A 21,582-nucleotide genomic window follows, 5' to 3' on the forward strand; every position below is an offset into this window, starting at 1 on the left:
CTTTCCTTTTGGTATACTAGCTCTTCATAATTCTTAAAATCAGACAAACTGGAAGCAAGTCGTCCTCGTAAGTTGCTCACAAAGAAACTCTGGCAATAACTACTCTTGAGACAACGCCAAGTGCACAGGAAGAGATCACAACTCTTGCTTCTCCGCCGAGAAAGGCTCGTCGTCCTGCTGATTCTGGTGCAGTGACCAGCCAGGCACGCTCTTCTGGTCTTTCACACGCAGCCGAATGCTTTCAAAGCACTGGAAGGCCTCAGAGGGCTGGATCTCGCCGTCCACGATGACCGCAGAGGCTGTGTCCTTTGCGCTGAGGTAGCACGGCACGTACTCGTTCACTTGGCCAAACGTTACAAGTACGCCGCCATTGCTAAGCTGCTGCGGGAAACGCTTCGGGCAAGCTTGAGCGTGCTGCTGCTGTACGCCGCCCCAGTAGGGCGCCCAGGCCACCGAGCCGCCCTCCTCTAGGTTCTGTCCGTCAATTGCGACCTACCGTTTGTTCAATGCCGTCGATCGCCCACATCCAAAATGCAAAAATACAGTTAGCCCTTGGAGACAACACTCGACTATCACTGCAGCAACTACACTGTACTTACGAAAATGCTTTCGTTGGCGAAGGCAAAGGTGGGGTCCAACGAGAAGATCTCGACGGCCGCGCGCTGCTGGATCTTGACCTCCGTCGCCACATTAAAGGCCACGTAGCTCGCAGCAGTCAGCAGCACGAGCGTCTTCGCCCACACACGGTGGAAACAGGTCAGCGTCATCGCCATACCCGCCACCAACGCCGCCAGTTCTCGCACCACGGGCGCATCGAGACTCGCCACAAGGGTCCACACGTCCTCATCCAACCGTCTCAACGGGGCGGTCGGATCCTTGCCCAGTGACAGCGCCTCCACAACAGCCTGTACGACCCCGCTTCCTCCTTGCAGCAGTCTCTCCGCACATTGCACAGGTGGCTCCACCTGCACCTGTCTCCAGTTCACACTCAGAACCCCCACACTGCACGACGCTCCGTACAGCGCCAGCGCCGCCACGCCCAGCGTCACTACGTTCAGTAGCACTTTGCTCAGCGTGCCGGCCAGTCGCAGACTCTGCAGTGGCCACAGTTGCCCATCCGCGCGAGGCAGCGACGCGTACAGCAGCAGCGGCGCCACCGCCAGCACGGCCAGCGTCCAGCCCACGTTCTGCAGCAAACTACCGCCTGCCACCCACCGCTGGGCGAAGGACAGCGTTGGTTGCACTTGCGGCCTCTCCAGCCAGTCAGCTTCGTCGTCCTCGGACTCCTCCGAGTCGGAATGCCACGCGTCGGCGTCCTCGTCCTCGCTGGCCTCCGAGTTCTCCTCCTCCAGGTCGTCCCAGCCGCGCTGCGACGCGTCAGCCGCCAGCAGCGCGTCGATCTGCTCGTCCTTGGTCTGGATGTACGCGTCGTTCCACTTGTCGTCGATGAACACGGGCTGGTTGGCCGCCTTGGAGCGCGACCGCGTCAGCATCTTGAGCCCTTTAAGTGGCAGAATGGGGACTTTTCAAACGGTTTGAACGCCGCATACATCAATCAAATACAAATCGCTAACAAGTCTTTGTACACAAAAGTCTTCACCATAAGTACGTCAGCGGAAGAAGCTGCGCAGGTCGTCCAGGTTGAGCCGCTCGCTGCGCCGCTCGTCATGCGGCTTGGCAGCGACTAGCACATGCTTGGCCAGCTTCTCTTTGCGCTGCTGCAGCTGCAAAATCATGTCTTCCACCGTGTCTTCCACCACGTAGCGCTTCACGATCACGTCCTGGGTCTGGCCCAGGCGGTGCACTCGGTCCACGGCCTGGTCCTCCACGCCAGGGTTCCACCACGGATCGAGTAGGATCACGACGGACGCGCACGTAAGGTTGAGCCCCACACCGCCGGCTTTCAGACTGATGACGAGCACCTCGACGCTCGGGTCCTTCTCGAACTTGGCCAGCACGCGCTCGCGTGCCTCCTGGGTTAGCCCACCGTTGAACGTGCAGTGCGAGAACCCGTGGCGAGTCAGCAGCTGCGACACCATGTCCAGCATCGACGTCCACTGCGAGAACACCACCACTTTGCGCTTGTGCTCGGAAGACTCCGCGTTGGCGTTCTCCATCTTGATGGTCTTCAGATCGCGGAGCAACTGCTGCAGCTTGGAACTTTCGAAGCCCGTACCATCGTCGTCGCCTGCAAGTTTGTCTCTCTGCTCGTGGCTGCTGTTAGGCGAGCTGGCAGCCTTCTTGTCGTCGTCTTGCGCTTTGGAGGCGGCAGGAGGGGGCAGCTTGAACACCTTCGCCATGTCCACCACAGTTCGGCACACGGGGCAGCCGTTCTCAGGGTCGTTGCCGAGACTATCGCGCAGGCACTGGTCGCACAAGACGTGGGCGCATGGGGTCAGCACGGCATGCTGCGGTGGGTCTAAGCAGATTGGGCACTCTTGCGACTCTAAGCCGTCTTCGACCTGAGCTATCACGCTTTGAATGTAAGATGCAGTCAAGCCACCTGACGAGCTGCTGTCTCTATCGTCGGAGCAGCCCCCCTTTTCAAGGAGCTGGGTGCGGTTGCAGGCTTGCATGTCCTTTTGCAGTTGCGCAGCAATCCGTTGATAGTACGCCTCGGAGCTCTCGTTTTGTTGGGGCTGGAAGGCTGATCGGGTGGAAGTTGCTGCACCTGGGTCTCCACTCGTGTCGTCGGGCTTCAGTGCCTGCTCGAAATCTTTTCCGAGCGCAAGCAATGGGTGGTCGCATGCTTGTCGGAGTCGTAGCAACAGAGCGAAGATGGCCACGTAGCTCGTCATCGCCGAGCCACTTGCCACGAATCCGTTGAACTCCGCTCTGCTTTTATCGTACACAGCTTGATAGAAAGCACGTTCGTCAGGAGAGAACTCAAGTTTCACCAACTCCACGTGCTTTGGTGGCAGCTGCACGATCATCTTGCCCTGCTTGTCTCGCGAGTGCTTTGTGCGTCGGAGCAACATCGGCGTGAGAATCGCCTTCAGGCGGCCTAGCGCGTTGACGTCATCGCCATCCTCGTACGGCTTGGTAATAACTCTCTTCCACCACGCAACTCGAGACCATGGCTGGTACTGGAGGAAGCAGAGGAGCGAGAACATGTCATCAAGAGTGTTCTGGATGGGCGTCCCAGTCAGACACCAACGATGGGTTGCTTTCGTAGCGGAGCACGCCTTGAAGTACCCTGTGGCTCTATTCTTGATGCTGTGGGCTTCGTCAAGAATGACACGGTTCCATTCGGTCGTCGTGAGGAGGCCATGCTTTCCGAACTCTGCTGATAGCACTCCGTACGTGGTTAGCACCAAGTCACTCTTGCTGAACGACCCCGCCGACAAGCCAGTGCCGGTGTCACGATCGTCGCCGTAGTAAACATGAACACTCAGCGTGTTTGGAAGGAAGCGTTGTTGCGCTTCATTCTTCCACTGGTGGAGCAAGCTTAAAGGGCACACCACCAAGGTCTTGCCCGTCAACCTCCGTTTGCCACGAGGAGGTGAGTCATCACAGTCTTCTGCAGACTTTTCTTCCCCGACGTACTTTTGGTATGCGATCAGAGAAAGCATCATCATCGTTTTACCTGCAAGTACACAGCAGTTTGTTAGCCCTGCACTCGTTTTCGATGGCAAAGTTCGCCGAATTTGCTACGTGCTGACTTACCCATTCCCATGTCGTCCGCCAAAATTCCTCCTAGGCAGGGCGCGGGAGGGTCAGGTCGAGTCAACGACGCACTCTTCTCGAACGGGTTGACAAAGTATGAACTACTAGACCGAAAGTGACGCTCCTCCCACATCTGAAATGGCACCAACACGGTTAGCAGCAACACAAATTTGCGACTCATGACAACTTACCGGGTCATGGCTCTCTTGCTCATTCACGCCGTTCTTCAGCTGGTCTTCTCGCCACAGCATCCATCTCAGAGCCTGTTTTTGGTGCTCTCGCAGCTCGATCGCGTTCAGATGCTGCACGAGATGCTCCGACGGATCCGCATCCGAGCCACCTGCCGTATTCTCGAGATCGCTTGCAACGCACTCCGAGAACAAGGTATCCAAGTCCTCCGGGTTCACTTGAGACGACGGGTCTTCCTCCGTTGGGCGAGTTGCTAATGCATCCAAAGTCGGAGCTTCCGCGCCGTTCACCATCTGCAGTAAGCTGTAAAGTGCATCCGAGAGGTGGAAGTTCGCATGGCCTTCCTTGAACACATCGAACGCCTTAACGCTCACGTAGACAAACACGCTCACCTGCACAACCCCATACACCAATCAATAAACTGTCCCAACAACCAATTACCATCCAGTGCGTACATCAAAGGACGCGAACATGTGCGACGACACTGGTGGCGCTTCACAGACGCCTGCCAGCTTCACCAACCCGCTCTTCATGAGCGGATGCAGCAGCATCTCCATGTTTCTCTCTAGTCGTCCGATCTGCGTGTGCTGCAGCGTCGCAATCCTCACAATTCCTCCTGAAGCCGTCGAACTCGACAGTCCTGGTCTCAGCCTTTTCTTGCCTGCATTTTCTGCCTGCAGCAGCAGTTCATCCCCCGTTCGGAGCTCGACGCCCTGGCGGTTCACTGCGGCCTGCATGGAGCTCTTGCCCAGCACGCGGAATGGCTGGTCCACGGTCTGCAGCTTGTCCAGCACCTGTTGCAGCTTTTGATTGACCTCCTCGTCCTTCTGCGCGGCGTTGTCCTGCGTGGCCAGGCGCTCAAAGTGCGCGGAGGCGGCTACTGGGACACTGAAGCAATTGCGCTGCAGCAGCGCCATCAAGTTAGCGGGCGACAGGTCGATGCCCAGCTCCTGCAGCTGCCGCAGCTTCTTCTGCACGCGCTGCTGCTCCTGCGCCGCGGAGCTGCCAACGCTAAAGAGCAGCGATGGGCTCTGCGTCTTGGACTGCGTCTTCTTCGCAGCTGGAGACGAAGTTGCAAAGGGTCGGGCGGTCGTGCACATAGCGCATTGGCGCACAAGCGCCGCGTTCTCGAACGTGCAGCGGGAGCAGCTCCAGCTCGCCATTATTGCCGAAATGGTCTTACCCGCCAAAAATGAGAACACAATATTTGAGTGGGACTATTTGGGCTATTACATTCAATTCTGCTGGTCCAGTCACTATTTCCATCAGGATGCTGGCCGCAAGTCGCCGAGCAGGAGCTGCGCGCGTGTGCGCGGCCGCGCGCTTCCAGTCCAGCGCGAATGCGTCGAAGGTACAGGTGCAAGTGAACAGCTCGCGTCTGCCGCGCGACGGCCCGGGGCTGGGCGACTTCCTGCGCGAGTCGCAGGGCCACGCGCACACGGCCGAAGCGGCTCTGGAGCCCAGCGAAATGAACTTCCCCAGCAACGTGCGGTCGCTGCAGGAGCTGGAGGAGATGGCGCCGCGCCGCTCCTTCTTCATCGAGACGTACGGCTGCCAGATGAACTCGGCCGACTCGGAGATCGTGCGCGCCATCCTGCTGGAAGGCGGCTACGCGCCGGCAGCCGCGGCCGACGCCGCCGACGTGGTGCTGATCAACACGTGCGCCGTGCGTGACAACGCTGAGGCCAAAATATGGAACCGACTGGAGCAGCTGCGTCAGGTGAAAGCCAAGCTCCTGCGCAGGAAGCAGAAGACGGTGCCCACCGTGGGCGTGCTGGGCTGCATGGCTGAGAGACTCAAGACCAAGCTGCTCGAGTCGGACAAGATGGTGGACGTGGTGGTGGGGCCCGATGCATACCGTGACATCCCCAACCTGCTGCGTGTCGTGCACGGCAGCGGCGAGGCCGCAGTCAACGTGCAGCTCTCACTGGACGAGACGTATGCCGACATCGCCCCCGTGCGCGCCGACCCACACAGCCCGTCGGCGTTCGTGTCCATCATGCGTGGGTGCAACAACATGTGCTCATACTGCATCGTCCCGTTCACGCGCGGGCGTGAACGTAGTCGTGTTATCAGCTCCATCGTCGACGAGGTGCGGGCGCTGAGTGACCAGGGCGTGAAGGAGGTGGTGCTGCTGGGCCAGAATGTCAACTCGTATCACGACAAGAAGTCGGAGGGTGCGGCTGAAAACGGGCGTGGCTACGTTTCGTCCGCAGGCTTCAGCAACATGTTCCGCTCCCGTGATGCGCCAGGCTTCCGCTTCGCTGACCTGCTGGACGAAGTGTCGCGCGTAGACCCGGAAATGCGCCTGCGTTTCACGTCGCCTCACCCGAAGGACTTCCCGAATGAAGTGCTGGACCTCGTGAACGAGCGCCCGAATATCTGCAAGCAGATCCACATGCCGGCTCAGAGTGGCAGCACCACACTGCTGGAACGCATGCGGCGTGGGTACTCACGCGAGGCCTACCTTGCGCTGGTGGACAACATGCGTACCCGTATTCCTGGCGTGGCCATCTCCTCTGATTTCATCGCTGGTTTCTGTGGCGAAACTGAGGAGGAACACGCCGACACGATCTCGTTGATGCGTCAGGTGTGCTACGACCAGGCGTTCATGTTCGCGTACTCGGTTCGAGCCCGTACGCACGCCGCCCACCGGATGGATGACGATGTGCCCCAAGAGGACAAGCTGCGTCGTCTGCGTGAAGTCATTGACACTTTCAGCGAGGTGGTCACGTGCAAGAACCACGTCGAGGACTCGGACCGCCTGCACGTCGTACTGGTGCAAGGTCCGAGCCGCCGCTCCACGGACGAAGACCCGAGACTCACAGGTCTCACGGACACCAGCAAGCGTTGTGTGTTCCCTAACCAAGAAATGCCAGGTTCGCTGCGAGCCTTCACGAAGCAGGCAGGTGAGCTGGCGTCGCAGTTTCTTCCGCTGCCGAGTGTCAGCTCGGATAGCATTCGCGCTGCTCCGGGTGACTACGTGCTAGTGCGCGTTCGTGAAGCAGGCCGTCACACTCTGCACGCTACTCCTGTGGCACGAACTACTCTGCAAGAGGTGGCGAAACTTGTACCATCAGCGCTGCTCGGCGCCAGACCGCACTCACTCGAGGCTCTGGAGCTATAGGTATTAGACACACTACATTTTTGCAATTGGACAAAACAGCTTCTGTAGCAGCAAAAAGAAGCACGTATTTTCCAACTCGATGCTGTCTCAAGCTCCAGTCATATCTGCCATCTACTGGGCCGCAACGGCGCTTTTAGCAGCTTCCGCGGCGCGCTTCTGCATGTCCATCTGCATGCTCGAGATCTGCAAACAAGGCACCCCTTATTAGCGTCAAGAGCTCCCCACACCAGTGCCCAGCCAACAGCTTCTCGTACGTTGGAACGGATGCCGATGGCCTCCTTCTCCTTGTTCTCGATCTTGGTGTTCACCTTGCTCCTGTAGGCCAGCAGACAGCACAATGTCAGCTAAGAGCCTTCCCCACAGCCTGTAGCCACCCCTCACAGCTCGTTGTTGATGAACTCGAGGCGCTTGTTGACGTTGGTCTTGGCCTCGTCCGCGTCCTGCTTAAGTAGCACAGGACCCACGAGTTTGTAGACTCTGGCCTCGTCGTCTAGCAGCTCCAGCTCCGTCTTCACCATGCCGTTCTCGTTGGCCTGTTGCGCGTACGTCTGGCGTTGCGACGCCAGCACTTGCACCTCTGTAGTCGACAAGAACTGGATCAGCAATTGTGAATGATGTCTACGCTATTGAGACCCAGAGACGCACCGTCCTGCAGCGCCCGGTAGCGCGTCATCTCCGCCTCGACCTGATCCTTGAGCTCCGCCATGTTCACGCGTTTCCACCAATATTTACTGAGCAGATGCGTTCGTACCTAAGAGAGAAATGACGGTGTGATGATTGGCACCAAGTTCATACGGTTAAACCGGGCGCTGCAGCAAGTGCTAGCGATTTGAGCTGCCAGAGCAATTGTTGCGAGTCGGTGATAGCTGCGTATCGTCAGTCGGGGCTTTCGATTGGGGTGTGCTGCCGGAGTGTTGGTCATAAATGTTGAAGTTGAAGTTCTCTAAAAATTATTTTGCTCGCGCTCAGAGGTCTAACATTTGCTATACGTTTCTGCTTGCATAGGGTCCTATGGATACCTGCTCCACCATGCCCAGTGAGTCTCCCACCGGCAGGATGTCGAAGGTAATCGTTTGCGCTTGAAAAGACCGATGTCGAGCGTCGAGATCCTGTATCGCTCCAAAAGTTTTAGATCGCGCGCAGCAACCTCAGCATACGTAGAGGAGGAGGCGCTACTGCAGCACTGGGTAGCTTTGGCTGTATCGAGCTCGAAACTGCAGCACCGGAACGAAGATGATAACTCGCGATGAACAGATGGTGATTACATGAGGTCGAGCATGACAGCGCAGCGAAAAGACATCGGCAAAAGCAGCAAGGACTCACAATCGACTCGACTCTGTCGCCGCTTTGGCGATTCAATCAAAGCCGACCAGCATCCACCCAGGCAGCTGAAAGTTGTGCTGCAAGATAGATTCTGCTCTCAGCCACCTCAGCCAAGCGCCAGGTAGTAATAGGCGCTGTCTCTCTCGTGTATTTGCACTGCAAGCGAATCTGCGTCACTGCAACGCGTTGCGCCATCTGCATCGACGTCTCCAATCGCTGCCCTCCAAGTGCAAAAGCGCCATCGGTCCATCCCGCACCAAGTTGCCAACAAATGGACTACTTTAACCCCGTCGGTAGAAATGACAGTATGATGGCGGTGAGTGATGCCGAAGTGATGGTCGCTATGTTGAAGTTGAAGAGTGATAGTATCCTAAGCCGACCGTGCTGTTGTCGCTCGGCCCAGTATGATTTTACTGCTGGGGCAGCAGCTCAACGACAAATTCGCATTGCTCTAGGACGCGAGCTTGCACCATGTTGTGCTGCACCAGCAACCGAAGCTTGGGTCCCAGTACTGGGTCTTGTGCCAATCGCTGCAGCTCCCAGGGCGACTGCTGACATGCGTGAAAGCGCTGCATCAGGTTCTGAAAGTGCTGCTAGCAGCTCTGAATTCTTCAAAATGTATTGTACTTACTCCTCTTCTTCAGATCCGCGCTGCATTTCTGCGATAGCGTGGCGTCGGGTCTCATCCAGATCTACTATCGCTGGCGCCTGTGGAGCAAGTGAAGCCATGTCATTATCCACACGAAAGCCTTGCACTAGCTGACCCCGTGATGGTGCTCTTGCATCGGCTTCTTGTGGGACGGAGTAGCCTCTGTCGAAGCTGCAAACTACAGCAGCACAAAGTGACACAAAAACAAGAGCGACAACTCGTCAAAAGTGGTTCACGAGGAGCACCACGAAATCTCTCAGCATGACTGAGACGGCGGGGTCTTTTTGGCACTTCAGTACGACTTCTTGAGGATATTGCCGCGTATCGGTGATTACCTTCAAAAACGCCGGGGGTTGCAGCGCTGCCATGATCAACGCCAAACGATTAGACCGACTTTCCTGGCTTGATAAAAGCAAAGACTCGAGACACGAACGCCCCTGAGCCAGATCAGCAACGGGGAAACAGATCCATTATTTGTGTACCTGAACTCAGCAACACTGAATCCGCATTTTCCACGTCAAGAACGCGCAGCTACGACGCAAGCATTACCCGTGCGGACTTGAGAACGAAGCTCGGCTCGGCACCTTGAGTTTTGCTGCATGTAAATCGGAAAGCCAAAATTGCTAGTAAATGCAAATAAATTACGGAGTCTTTGTGGGATTGAGAGGCTTTATCTGCATGCTGGTGAGCCAGCTACAGCACTAGTTGTCGCCTCCGTCAATATCGTCCGCCTCGAAGTCGCCAAACTCGTCTCCGTCAACAGCATCGCTGTCTTCCGCTTCTGCTGCAGCAACAGCCTCAGCTTCGGCTTCCGCCTGCATCTCCTTGTGCATTTCGATGCCCGTTTCGTACATGCCGAGGTACATTTCGTCGGACACGTGCTCCTGTGTAGCAACCGGCTGTGGCAGCTCGTGCAGCTCCTTCGCAATCCACTCATACGCGCCGACAGTGTCCACCCACACGCCAACGTTCTGCGAGACGTAGACAAATGCTTCCTCGACGGACCCGCGCTTCGGGTCTTTGATCTCGTCAACGTACTCGACAGACTGGAAAAACGCTTCGTGGTACGCGATGACCACCGCCATGAACGGGTTCAGTGCAAAGGCCTTGCGGAGCGCCTCTTGCACGACCTCCTCGGACGACCCTTCCTCCTCCAGCACCTCCCACGACACGTACTCGATGATCACCTGGCAGTAGGCGAGCACCGCCGACTCGTCATCCTTGTGCTCGTCAATGAGTTTGCGCGCCTCAGCTCCGCGTCCTTCGTCCACCAAGGCGCACGCCAGACCTTCCCGTGAATGGAACGAGTCCGTCTTGTCCAGGCTCATGCACAGCTCGTAGTTCTTGATGCCGCGGTCGGCCATTCCAGCCTCGCAACAGGCCGCTGCAAGCTGTTTCAACATGCTACAGCCACAAAAATCAGTCTCCAGTCATGTCCATTGGCAGGTAGCTCTGTACGTACCTCAGGTACGTCTTAGTGTGCTCGTTCTCCGCCAGGTTGCCATCCTGGAGCGTCTGCGCGTACAAGTCGAAGGTCTCGAGGGGTTTGGGGAACTCGTTGCCACACTCGTCCAGTTCCCCGGCCGCGATTTTGGCCAACAGCGCCGCCGGTCGTGCCGCGCCTTTGAGCTTCCACTCGGACGGCGGCTTCGGTCCCGTGCGCGCAACGGGCTTGGGCGGCGGCGGGTTCTTGGGGAACGCGTGTAGCTCCAGTAGTTTGCGGTCCACGGCACGTTGAAGCTGCACCACGCGCATACGCAGCCGGTTATGCTGGCGCTTGTCCTGGCTGGAGCGCATGTCGTTCATGCAGTTCTGCGCGAAGGCTTGCGCCCTGCCCGAGTTGGACGAGCGCGACCCCTTCCGCTTCTTGGGCTTGCCCGCCATCGTTAAAGTGACTGGAGACAGAGTTTACCGGTAAATAACCAACGGTGGTTTTTACAACGTAGTTTACGCGTTGGTTATTGATGTGTTTGATTGAGTCTGTGGCAGACAGAGACTCGAAGATGATGCAGGCGACTACGCGGAGACTGGTGACGCCGCTCGTGGCGGGCGCGCGCGCGTTTGCGGCCAAGGGAAAGGGTGGCGCTGCGGCCGTAGAGGAAGTCGTGGACCTGACGAAGGTGGTGCCCACCAACATCCTCAAGGACGGCGCGCACCCGGAGCTGAAGGACAAGGCCGAGTACCCGGCGTGGCTCTTCACGCTGCTGGATCCCAAGCCCACGTTGGGCGAGCTGGAGCGCATGGGCTTCGACAGCCTCGAGATGGAGGAGCAGCACCGCTACCTGGCGCTATACAACCGTCGCGCGGTCAAGGCAGAGAACGCGGCCAAGGCCAAGAAGTAAGCACCGCGACCAAGTATAGAGATGAGAGATGTAGGGGAGGATGGCACGGGCGGAGAGAAGCTACAATGGAGACGCGTGTGTCGTATGCTTTAGCTTGTGTGTTGCATTCAATGTCTTGCTGTGAAACAGGTACTGCAATAAACTGGCTGCTGGCTGACTCCGCATTAAGTCGTGGTCGGGAATCCTCCAGGCACGAGCTGCAGACAGAGTCAAGATCACGTTAGGTATGGCAGCAGCAGCGTACCATTTGACAGACAGTTGCTGCATCATACCAGGCAGACGTTGTTGCCGTTGAGCAGAACCTGGTCCAGCTTCACCTCGCGCTTTCCCTCAGGAGTGATCTCACTGTCGGCCACACAGCAAAAGACGTCGACATTCGTCAGCACAATAGGCCGTCGTTCCATATTGCAATCACCGGCAGAAACAGCAGCCACGTACTACTCCGTGACGTCGTCCAGCACCATGTCTGCATGGCAGAAACAACATCAATAGTTAGCTTCTAGTCGAAATTTCCTCCCCATTAGAGGGCATAGCCAACGTAGCACAATCGCTGCTTGTCACCGTCACTCACTAACATAGTCGTCGAATCCCCGGAGCGTGCCGATGAACTCCTTGTCGCCTTTCATGACGATCCAGAGCTTCGAGCCGATGCATTTGTCAATGAGCTCTGTGACCACGCAGCAAAGGATCCACCAAACCACACAGCTCACGCCTCCGTCAGCCTCGCTACACATAGAACAAGTTCCGGGACGCCTCGCAGCACCTACCAAGCGGCAAGATGCGGCTTTGGGACATGGTCGTCTGCTCTGCCGACCAACTGCTTGCGGTTTGTATCGGAAACTCTTCCCACAAGTCCGTGATGTAACGGTACATACATTGGTGTACCTGTACGTCATCTCTTTTGAGTCAATGAGTCACTTTGCCAATCGAAAGGGAGATCAGGTGTCGAGCGATTGCAGCCCAAGCCAAGATGGAGCAGGACCCGGACGAGCAGGAGCACTACAAGTCGGTGCTGCTGTCGTTCCGCGAGTACGAGTCCTACATGATGCGCGAGATCTATCGGCGCAAGAAGCATCTGCAGTCGATGCCCATCGAGATGCAGCGCCGCCTGCCGCAGTCCTCCACCATCCGCAATCTGCACCACTTCGTGAACGCGGCGCACCACAACCAGGTCTTCTTCGAGCGCGTGGTGCACGCCCAGATGGAGAACGGACCGGCTTATGAGCTGCCCGTAATAACGGCCAAGACGCCGCTGCAGAGCCCCCCGCGCCACTTCTCCAAGCTCAAGAGCACGCTGCACCAGTTCGTGCGTGACTGGTCCGACGAGGTTGGTGGCTGCATTGACACTGTGCTGCTGGCTGTTAAGTGTTGCTGTGTTCTGACTGGTGAGGTGGCTTTTATTATTGCTGCTTGCAGGGCAAAAAGGAGCGTGACATGTGCTACACTCCCATCATCAAGGAGCTCCGGCGCGTCCTGCCGGTGAATGCAGACAACCCGTACGTATTCGTCACAGGATCTGTATACTCGTGTGGGTATTTGGCTGACGGGCGTGTGCTTTGGAGCAGGACGGATCGTCCTCGTGTGCTGCTGCCTGGAGCCGGATTGGGGAGACTTGCGCTGGAGATCGCCTCCAAGGGTTATGCGGTCCAGGGCAATGAGTTCTCTTATCAAATGCTGTTCGCAAGCAACTTCATCCTCAACTGGTAGGCCTTTCGTGTCATTAATGGGCTGAATGTCGTTGGCTGGGTGTACTCATCGTCACTTGGGTGATTGCTTTCAACAGGGTCTCGCAGCCACTGGAGTTTGAGATTCACCCGTGGATTCACAATCCGTCCAACGCGCTAACGATTACGGACTTGCTGCGCCCTGTAGCAATCCCGGATGTATCGCCAGCTGAGCTTCTGGGACTCACCAACGGCACCGCCATCCCCCCAGACTTCTCCATGTGCGCGGGCGAATTTCTAGAGGCGTACGCGAACGACAAAGGTAGGCAACTTGCTTGTTTGTTGTTCTGTCGATAGCAACAACATCCTGATACTAATGAGTTATTTGCAGAATGCTGGGACTGTATTGTCACGTGTTTCTTTATCGACGCAGCGCCGAACGTGATCGAGTACATCGCGGCGTTCGAGCGTCTACTCAAACCTGGCGGCTACTGGATCAACCTGGGGCCTCTGCTCTACCACTGGCAGAACAGCGACGGCGACGACGACGAGCGCTACGAGCAGTCGGTGGAGCTCTCGTACGAGGAAATCAAGCACGTCATGAGCTCGTACAACTTCCGCATCCAGAAGGAGTCGCAGCGCGAATGTCTGTACACGAACAACGTCAAGAGTATGATGAAGACGGTCTTCAACTGCGCCTTCTTCACCGCCGTCAAGGAGACCGGCCGCGTCTAAAGGTACAAAAAGGAGAACAGAGCGCAGTTCTGAGTGTCTGGTATTGGTGGGTATCTCTTCTAAATAGCAGTCTGTTGTTCACTTTGGTCACTTCTCGTCAATTGAGGTCCTCATCGTCGTAGTCGTCAGCCAGTTGCTTGATGGCGGCCGCGTGCACTGGCACTTCGTCGCCCATGCGCTCCAGCTCGGGGTTCCCTTCCACATCCATCTCGCTCTCCATCTGGCGCTTGAGCCGCGCGTGCAGCTGCTTGGACGCGGGCGTCTGCGCCTTCCTTCCTCTCGGCGGCGTCTCCATCTTCGATCCAATTCAGCAATGGCGTCCTGTCATTGGCTGAAATCGGTATGTTGTGTGCACCACACCAGCGTACCTTCATACTAATTCCCCCATTTTCTGGATCCTTTTGCAAGAAGCGCTTGAAGACTCTCGACATGGACCGACTGCAGCGTCTCTTTGGCAACCTGCCCGGGCTCCCGGGGCAAGGCGGACCCGGAGCCGACGGTCCGCTGGTCGACACGGCAGAGAAGGTGCACATCTCGTCGCTAGCACTGCTCAAGATGCTGAAACACGGTAAGATCTCGACGTGTGAAGTGTGTCATTTATCTGCTAATCAATTAATTGTTGTTTTCTATTGTATACGCTGCCAGGCCGTGCCGGAGTGCCCATGGAGGTGATGGGTCTCATGCTGGGCGAGTTCGTGGACGACTACACGGTTAACTGCATCGACGTGTTCGCCATGCCGCAGAGCGGGACGGGCGTGAGTGTCGAGGCCGTAGACCCAGTCTTCCAGATGAAGATGCTGGAGATGCTCAAGCAGACGGGAAGGGCCGAGATGGTCGTGGGCTGGTACCACTCGCACCCGGGCTTCGGCTGCTGGCTCTCGGGTGTGGACATCAACACGCAGCAGAGCTTCGAGGCGCTGAACCCGCGCGCCGTAGCCGTGGTGGTGGACCCCATCCAGAGCGTCAAGGGAAAAGTCGTGATCGACGCCTTCCGCCTTATCAACCCGCAGCTCATGATGATGGGCCAAGAGCCGCGGCAAACCACGTCCAACATTGGCCACCTCAACAAGCCGTCCATCCAGGCATTGATCCACGGCCTCAACCGCCATTACTACTCGATCGCAATTGACTACCGCAAGAATGAACTCGAGGAGCAAATGCTCATGAACCTACACAAGAAGACGTGGAGCGACGGCCTCGTACTTACCAAGTTCGAGGACCACTCCAAGGAGAATGAAACGACCGTAAAGGTACGTCGAGTGCTGCGTGCTGCGAACGAAATAGTACGAGAAACTAATTGTTTTTGACAACACAGGCCATGCTGAATCTTACGGAGCAGTACAACAAGCGGGTGCAGGAGGAGGAAGAGAAGACGCCCGAGGAGCTCGAGGTGCTGAACGTCGGCAAGCTGGACCCCAAGAAGCACCTGGAGAACGACGTGTATGACCTTATGGCCCTCAACACAGTCCAGTGCCTCGGCGCTATGCTTGACACCATCGTGTTTTAGATGCACCGACTACAAATGCAGAGGATGGAAGACGGAGGTAGGTTGACTAACCAGACGACGGCATTGGAATGAATCGTGTCTGCTCTCTACTATTTGTTTCTCGTTTCAGTTTGTCCATGGGTTTACACGAAGATCGTTTCTACAACATAAAGGCAAGTAACCTACCGGTAGCATCTACTGGAGATCGATCAGCAATTGCGGGAGCCATTATAAGGCAAGCTACCGCAGCTCATCGACCTTGACTGGGCGGCTCTCTGCAAGCGACTTGTTCGCAGCCAGAGCCAGCAACAAAGCCTCGCGACCGTCGTCGCCGCCAACAGGAACCGAAGCACCGTCCGTCGTGCACACGCGGATGAACGCCTCCATCTCCGCCACGTAAGCGTCCATGTAGCGCTCGAGGAAGAAATTCAGCGGCAAGTCACGACGCACGCTCTCGCCCGTCGACACCACCACCTGGTTCGGATAGTTGTTACCACACGCCACGGAGCCCTTCGATCCCAGTGCCTCCACGCGCTGGTCGTAGCCGTACGCCGCCTCGCGGCTGTTCTCGATGTAGCAGATCACTCCGTTGCGGAACTTGAGCAGCACCACAGCCGTATCGATGTCGCCTGCCGCCGCGATGTCCGGGTTGACGCTCTGTGCCATGGCGTAGACTTCGTCCACCTCGTCACCGACCAGGAATCGCGCCATGTCGAAGTCGTGGATGGTCATGTCACGGAAGAGACCGCCAGAGACCTTGACGTATTCGATGGGCGGGGCGCCAGGGTCGCGGCTCGTGATGCGCAGCATGTTGACCTTGCCGATCTCGTCACGATCGATGGCCTGCTTGATACGTGCGAAGTTGGCGTCGAACCGGCGGTTGAATCCGATCATGAGCTTCACACCAGCATCGTCCGCCTGCAACAAGGTAAAGTAGCTCAGCAGTGGACTGGAGCATTTACAACTACCAATACACAATTACGCACCGCCTTGATGGCCTTGTTGACGACGTCGACGCTGAAATCCACGGGCTTCTCGCAGAAAATGTGCTTCTTGTTCTTGGCCGCCTCGATGATCTGCTCAGCGTGCATGGCGGTGGGGGAACAGATGACGACGGCGTCGATCTCCGGGTCACAAAAGATCTCGGACGCGTCCTTGGTCCAGCGCGCGATGCCGAAGTGTGCGGCCACAGTCTCAGCTACGTCGCCAACGGGGTCGGCGATCTGCGGTACATTTGGTGAGTCACCACCAAAACGTCACCGCTGACTGCGTACAGTACGTACCATGGCGATAGTGGCTCCCGTGCGCTGCAGACTCTGCGCGTGCACTTTTCCGATGCGGCCGCCGCCGATGAGACCCACGCGCAGCGGCTTGGACAGGTGCGAGTTGAGCATGACGGAGGAGAGGAGGAGAATCGCGAAGTGGCGGATACTCGGCGAGTCCACGCAGGACAAGACGAGCAGGCTCTATTGCAGCCGTTACATCGGAGCCGCTTATCAGCCAATGGCGGGGCGTCTTCAAGGTATCCAGCTCCCATCGTCGTGTTGTTGAAGACGTGAGCGATATGAGTGTAGCCATGAGGCGGAGCTATATTTATATGAACATGCTTCATGTTCAACCGCCTTTGGTTGATGCGACTTGACCATGCAGAGAGGTCCGTCGGCGCTGGGCGGAGGTGGCTTGCCGGTGATTAACACGGCGTCAGTGCGCGGCGTGAGCCCCAACGTGGCCAAGCGCGCGGCCTGGTCGACGCCGCGCGACCGACAGGTGACGCCCGAGACGAAGCAGCAACAGCTACTGAGCCCTGCGGCTTTGGAGGCAGATGGGGCCCAGTTATTGAGACAAGGACCGGCCACGCAGGCAACTTCAACGCCGCTGGTTCCTCTGGAGGACGCGTTGGAGGTGCTCCACGCGGTGCTGGAAGAGTCCGACGACCAGAGCGACAGCGCGCGGCGACGCGGGGCAGCGCTGCAAGAGACCAGGAGACTGCACGAGGCAGAGGAGTACGAGATTGAACGGACGCGGCTCGCGGGCGACGACCAGCTGCAGACGACGCTCGAGCTGCTGCAGACCGAGCTTGCTCGAGAGAGGCGACGTCGGAGCTCAGGTGAGAGCGCAAGGCCTGCGCTTGCAGCGACGGCTCCTGCAGCAGATAGGAAAAGCCCCAGCAAGCGTCAAGTATCGCGGTTGGCTCCGCGGCTACGTAATTCGCCGTTCAAGCCCCGTTCAAAGGGGTCTGGTCCCGCGGAGCTCGAAGAGAGGGAATCTGCAGAAGAGGGCATTCGTTTAGCCTTGTTTGAACGCGACACCAATGTGGAGAGCGTCCATGCGTCAGCCCGAGAGGTGAAGCTCCACGAACTGCGTGGAGAGCGATCTCGGTGGCAACGAGACTACGAGACCATGCGCGAGCAAGTGATTGAAGAAAAGGCAAGGCAGGTGGCGCTATTCCAGCGACTGGAATTGGTGCGGCGATCCCATGCAAGTCAGCTCAACGAAGCTGAAGCTGCGCTGGGAGCTTCGCAAGCAGATGTGGAACGACTACAAGCTCGCCTGGCGCAAGGCCGAATCAGTGCTGCCCATGAAGCGCGACGTACAGAAGCACTACTACAAACTTCTCGTTCCGAAAGACAGCGCCTTGTGTGTGCTTTAGCTGAAACGAGGCACAAGTTTCGCGAGTGGAAAGAGGGGGAGGCTGCAACGCTGCGTGCCACACGAGAGCAAGCTGTACACGCACTACGCACAGAATACGAACTCAAACTAGCTCGCCACCAGGAGGAAAAGCAGAAACTGCGCGACAAAGTGAAGGATTTGGAAGTATCGTTGCGTCTGCTGCAGCGAGATCGCCACATGTCCCCTGGTGAACTTAGTGAACGTAAGGGGACTATGCTGCAAATTAACGTAGGCGGGACCGGTGACGTTGGCGCTGCCGATTTTATTGAAGCCCAAGGACGCATACACGAGCTGGAAGGCTTGCTACAGCTTAGCAAAGAACGGCAAGATCGACAGGATGCACTCCTACGCGTCTCTGAGACCGCACTGGCCCGACTCAGCCAGGAGCGTGAGCTGGACGCGCTTGAGAATCTCTCGTTACCATCGCCCGCTGTAGCGTTGGCTATGACGAATCTGACAAGTGAGATTCAGCCGGAGGGAGACAAACCAATTGTGCGAGACGTACCAACACCTTCGCCGGTCGATCCACCATCTACTGGTGTGATGTCTAGAAAAGCGTCCCAGAGACTGGAACGTGACGGGTCTTCGGCAACGATATCTGGGAGTCCATCGACTCCAAATCGAAGTCTAGAGAGACGGCAGAGCATAGGTGGTGGCGGAATCGGAACAAATTTGGAGAAGGAGATGTTGCGCCGCAAGAGCGTAGCTCTAACCGCTGAGGTGAACCGCTACCAGAAAATTGTCGTGCAATCCATGGAAGAGGTCCGCGCGCTGAAAGAATCTAGGCGGCGCAATCGTAGCGGCAGTATCAGCAGTTCCACCACGGTCTTGAGTCCGCGAGAAGCATACTTGCTAGAGGAACTTGCTGCTTCTCGGCGTGAGGTTGAAGCAATGAAGACAACGCTGAAGAAGAAGCGCAAGAAGGGGAAAGTTGAGGGAGAAGTCAAGGCAGACATCCTGGGTCTGAGTGAAGCTGGCGATGCTGACTCGAGCAGTAGCAGTAGCAGCGACAGCGATAGCAACAGTGTCAGGGGCAGTGACGGTGACAGCGATGAGGGTGAGGATGGTGGATCAACGGGAAAAGTTACCATGCCAATCGCCAAATCGGTGAGCCAACCACGCTTATCGTTGGTTAAAGAGCTTGGGCATGACGACGAGGACATCGACGAAAAGGAGGTACTCGGGACTGATGCTGCGGTGAAGGCGATCCAGACGTGCTCGAAGGGATTTCTTGCTCGACGGGAGTTTATTCGGAAGAAGTTGGCCATTGGAAAGATCAAGGCTCGCTACCGTGGCTATCTCGTGCGTAAGAACTACGAAAGTCTCGGCGGGAGTTTGCTTGCTCCGGATCGTAAACTGCTCCCGTCGGGCCTAGCGCCACAGGCAGCTCCAGATTTCCTACTGGTAACCGAGGCCATGCAGTACAAGATGCAGATTGTGGAGCCACATCACGAAGTATCCTACGTCTGCGAGGGTGGCACGAACAACCGCGACAAAGTAGAAGTTGTGATGCGTGTATCGAAGGACCCCCCCATTCTTCAGCTGCAAGTGATACCGAGTAATCTAGCAGACCAAATGGCTGCTGTGCCTCGCGTAGTCTATTTCCACTTGTTCGAGACCATCGCCCTGCTCCCGTTCGAAGACGAAGAAATGGTTTTGGAGACCTCGAGCGAGAAGGATATTGCCAGGATTTTCTCTTTGCGCTTGATTGTGCAGCGGAAGGGCTCCGACAGCGACTATCACTTCTTCATTGCACGACCTGGGATAGAGCTGCAAGATGGTATTGTAGGAGGCAAAGAGGACCCCACTGCTCGTCGAAGTTCGCGCACACTGCTCACAGAACTTCCTGTCCAATCGATGGAGTCAAGAGCCGCCTCTGCGTCGAGCGACACCTTTGACGCTTCTCTTGATGGAGGAGCAACACCATCCGTTTTCGGCCAAGAAGTTGATTTGGACTTACTGATTCGTGAAGCGCGAACGGACCCGCTAGACAGCGAACCTACGAAACCACGCTCGGCAAGTGGGAGTGACGCAGTACCTGAAGCCCCCACCTCTAGAATTCGACGTCTAGTTAGGCGGCTTTCGAGCAATTCATTCGACATCGAGGAGCAGCAACCCTGACTACACCAGTAGAATTGGTCCAGTACCCAACAAGCAATCGTGTACAGTCTAATCAGAACACCAGGTACTATAACATGCCAGCGCAAATTGCGTTATTAAGCCCACATTCACTCGCCAACTGCATGCGTCAAAAGCGCCGAGTTCAACCTGGTTATCAGGATTTAAAATCAAACGCGCAGCTCATCGACCTTGACCGGACGGCTCTCTGCAAGCGACTTGTTCGCGGCCAGAGCCAGCAACAAAGCCTCACGACCGTCGTCGCCGCCAACAGGAACCGAAGCACCGTCCGTCGTGCACACGCGGATGAACGCCTCCATCTCCGCCACGTAAGCGTCCATGTAGCGCTCGAGGAAGAAATTCAGTGGTAGGTCGCGACGCACGCTCTCGCCCGTCGACACCACCACCTGGTTCGGATAGTTGTTACCACACGCCACGGAGCCCTTCGATCCCAGTGCCTCCACGCGCTGGTCGTAGCCGTACGCCGCCTCGCGGCTGTTCTCGATGTAGCAGATCACTCCGTTGCGGAACTTGAGCAGCACCACAGCAGTATCGATGTCGCCTGCCGCCGCGATGTCCGGGTTGACGCTCTGTGCCATGGCGTAGACTTCGTCCACCTCGTCACCGACCAGGAATCGCGCCATGTCGAAGTCGTGGATGGTCATGTCACGGAAGAGACCACCAGAGCTTTTGATGTAGCTCACAGGTGGCGGGCCGGGGTCGCGACTCGTCATACGAATCATGTTGACCTTGCCGATCTCGTCACGATCGATGGCCTGCTTGATACGTGCGAAGTTGGCGTCGAAGCGACGCTGGAACCCGATCATGAGCTTCACACCAGCATCGTCCGCCTGCAACAAGGTAAAGTAGCTCAGCAGTGGACTGGAGCATTTACAACTACCAATACACAATTACGCACCGCCTTGATGGCCTTGTTGACGACCTCGAGACTGAGATCCACGGGCTTCTCGCAGAAAATGTGCTTCTTGTTCTTGGCCGCCTCGATGATCTGCTCAGCGTGCTTGTCCGTGGGTGAGCAGATGACGACGGCGTCGATCTCCGGGTCGCAAAAGATCTCGGACGCATCGTTGGTCCAGTTGGGGATGCCGAAGCTCTTGGCGATCTTCTCGGCGCGGTGGGGCTCCGTCTCCTGCAGCAACAGCAATGGTCAGTATCGGCTTCCTCCACCGACAGTAGCAGTGACGACCTACGCGAGCTGGTAGCTGGATGGTGTGCACGACGGCACTGGTGCGCTGGACCCCGCGGGCGTGCACTTGTCCGATGCGTCCGGCGCCCACGATGCCAACGCGCAGTGGGCGGTCGGAGGCGACGGTGGCCATGAAGCGAGCGGACGAGAGGCGCAGGGCGAAGGTGCGAGTCTGACGGAGGTACAAGGACATCTGCGCGCTAGACGGGGAATTGCGTTGTGAGCTCTGGTTTGCGTGACCTCCTGTAAGTTGAAGCGCAGTGATGTGTGAGTGCACTTTCAGTTGTAGTCACTTGGATAGGTTTGTAGTGAGAACCTGTCAAACGGACTGTCATTGCCACTTCGCAACAAGCACTGGCAGAGAGAGCGCGCAGGTTTATCTGATACCTTTCGAGTGGCTCATTAC

General features: G+C 57.1%; 13 protein-coding genes across 13 annotated transcripts; 5 read left to right on the forward strand and 8 right to left on the reverse strand.

Annotated features, from left to right (window-relative positions):
• Positions 1-135: 135 nt before the first annotated feature.
• Positions 136-1,493, reverse strand: KRP23_10830 (uncharacterized protein; the record flags this gene model as incomplete). Its single annotated transcript, XM_067881316.1, has 2 exons — positions 136-492; positions 600-1,493. The coding sequence occupies 2 exons, from the start codon at positions 1,491-1,493 to the stop codon at positions 136-138; spliced, it is 1,251 nt and encodes a 416-aa protein (XP_067740638.1).
• Positions 1,494-1,610: 117 nt separating this feature from the next.
• Positions 1,611-5,018, reverse strand: KRP23_10831 (DNA repair protein RAD5A; the record flags this gene model as incomplete). Its single annotated transcript, XM_067881317.1, has 4 exons — positions 1,611-3,586; positions 3,667-3,799; positions 3,858-4,247; positions 4,311-5,018. 4 exons carry the CDS (start codon positions 5,016-5,018, stop codon positions 1,611-1,613), a joined length of 3,207 nt encoding a protein of 1,068 aa, XP_067740639.1.
• Positions 5,019-5,125: 107 nt separating this feature from the next.
• KRP23_10832 (Mitochondrial tRNA methylthiotransferase CDK5RAP1) lies at positions 5,126-6,982 on the forward strand (the record flags this gene model as incomplete). Its single annotated transcript, XM_067881318.1, has 1 exon — positions 5,126-6,982. The coding sequence occupies one exon, from the start codon at positions 5,126-5,128 to the stop codon at positions 6,980-6,982; it is 1,857 nt and encodes a 618-aa protein (XP_067740640.1).
• Positions 6,983-7,093: 111 nt separating this feature from the next.
• On the reverse strand, positions 7,094-7,688 carry KRP23_10833 (putative prefoldin subunit 6; the record flags this gene model as incomplete). The annotated part of the gene is made up of 4 exons (XM_067881319.1): positions 7,094-7,165; positions 7,237-7,297; positions 7,364-7,559; positions 7,628-7,688. 4 exons carry the CDS (start codon positions 7,686-7,688, stop codon positions 7,094-7,096), a joined length of 390 nt encoding a protein of 129 aa, XP_067740641.1.
• A 1,967-nt stretch (positions 7,689-9,655) lies between these two features.
• Positions 9,656-10,838, reverse strand: KRP23_10834 (uncharacterized protein; the record flags this gene model as incomplete). Its single annotated transcript, XM_067881320.1, has 2 exons — positions 9,656-10,358; positions 10,417-10,838. The coding sequence occupies 2 exons, from the start codon at positions 10,836-10,838 to the stop codon at positions 9,656-9,658; spliced, it is 1,125 nt and encodes a 374-aa protein (XP_067740642.1).
• Positions 10,839-10,957: 119 nt separating this feature from the next.
• On the forward strand, positions 10,958-11,296 carry KRP23_10835 (uncharacterized protein; the record flags this gene model as incomplete). Its single annotated transcript, XM_067881321.1, has 1 exon — positions 10,958-11,296. The coding sequence occupies one exon, from the start codon at positions 10,958-10,960 to the stop codon at positions 11,294-11,296; it is 339 nt and encodes a 112-aa protein (XP_067740643.1).
• Positions 11,297-11,460: 164 nt separating this feature from the next.
• KRP23_10836 (Sm-like protein LSM5) lies at positions 11,461-12,091 on the reverse strand (the record flags this gene model as incomplete). The annotated part of the gene is made up of 5 exons (XM_067881322.1): positions 11,461-11,493; positions 11,569-11,641; positions 11,735-11,762; positions 11,868-11,963; positions 12,064-12,091. The coding sequence occupies 5 exons, from the start codon at positions 12,089-12,091 to the stop codon at positions 11,461-11,463; spliced, it is 258 nt and encodes an 85-aa protein (XP_067740644.1).
• A 175-nt stretch (positions 12,092-12,266) lies between these two features.
• KRP23_10837 (Carnosine N-methyltransferase) lies at positions 12,267-13,695 on the forward strand (the record flags this gene model as incomplete). The annotated part of the gene is made up of 5 exons (XM_067881323.1): positions 12,267-12,623; positions 12,713-12,792; positions 12,862-12,999; positions 13,080-13,282; positions 13,352-13,695. The coding sequence occupies 5 exons, from the start codon at positions 12,267-12,269 to the stop codon at positions 13,693-13,695; spliced, it is 1,122 nt and encodes a 373-aa protein (XP_067740645.1).
• A 97-nt stretch (positions 13,696-13,792) lies between these two features.
• On the reverse strand, positions 13,793-14,069 carry KRP23_10838 (uncharacterized protein; the record flags this gene model as incomplete). Its single annotated transcript, XM_067881324.1, has 2 exons — positions 13,793-13,990; positions 14,064-14,069. The coding sequence occupies 2 exons, from the start codon at positions 14,067-14,069 to the stop codon at positions 13,793-13,795; spliced, it is 204 nt and encodes a 67-aa protein (XP_067740646.1).
• Positions 14,070-14,124: 55 nt separating this feature from the next.
• On the forward strand, positions 14,125-15,202 carry KRP23_10839 (26S proteasome non-ATPase regulatory subunit 14-like protein; the record flags this gene model as incomplete). Its single annotated transcript, XM_067881325.1, has 3 exons — positions 14,125-14,263; positions 14,341-14,945; positions 15,011-15,202. 3 exons carry the CDS (start codon positions 14,125-14,127, stop codon positions 15,200-15,202), a joined length of 936 nt encoding a protein of 311 aa, XP_067740647.1.
• A 219-nt stretch (positions 15,203-15,421) lies between these two features.
• Positions 15,422-16,575, reverse strand: KRP23_10840 (putative oxidoreductase YrbE; the record flags this gene model as incomplete). The annotated part of the gene is made up of 3 exons (XM_067881327.1): positions 15,422-16,099; positions 16,168-16,404; positions 16,465-16,575. The coding sequence occupies 3 exons, from the start codon at positions 16,573-16,575 to the stop codon at positions 15,422-15,424; spliced, it is 1,026 nt and encodes a 341-aa protein (XP_067740648.1).
• A 250-nt stretch (positions 16,576-16,825) lies between these two features.
• KRP23_10841 (uncharacterized protein) lies at positions 16,826-19,972 on the forward strand (the record flags this gene model as incomplete). Its single annotated transcript, XM_067881328.1, has 1 exon — positions 16,826-19,972. One exon carries the CDS (start codon positions 16,826-16,828, stop codon positions 19,970-19,972), a length of 3,147 nt encoding a protein of 1,048 aa, XP_067740649.1.
• Positions 19,973-20,139: 167 nt separating this feature from the next.
• On the reverse strand, positions 20,140-21,369 carry KRP23_10842 (putative oxidoreductase YrbE; the record flags this gene model as incomplete). The annotated part of the gene is made up of 3 exons (XM_067881329.1): positions 20,140-20,820; positions 20,889-21,119; positions 21,181-21,369. 3 exons carry the CDS (start codon positions 21,367-21,369, stop codon positions 20,140-20,142), a joined length of 1,101 nt encoding a protein of 366 aa, XP_067740650.1.
• Between the last annotated feature and the right edge of the window lie 213 nt (positions 21,370-21,582).

The sequence above is a fragment of the Phytophthora ramorum genome (genome assembly GCF_020800215.1).
Source record: "Phytophthora ramorum isolate Pr-102 chromosome Unknown Phyram_PR-102_s0011, whole genome shotgun sequence".
Classification (NCBI taxonomy): domain Eukaryota; phylum Oomycota; class Peronosporomycetes; order Peronosporales; family Peronosporaceae; genus Phytophthora; species Phytophthora ramorum.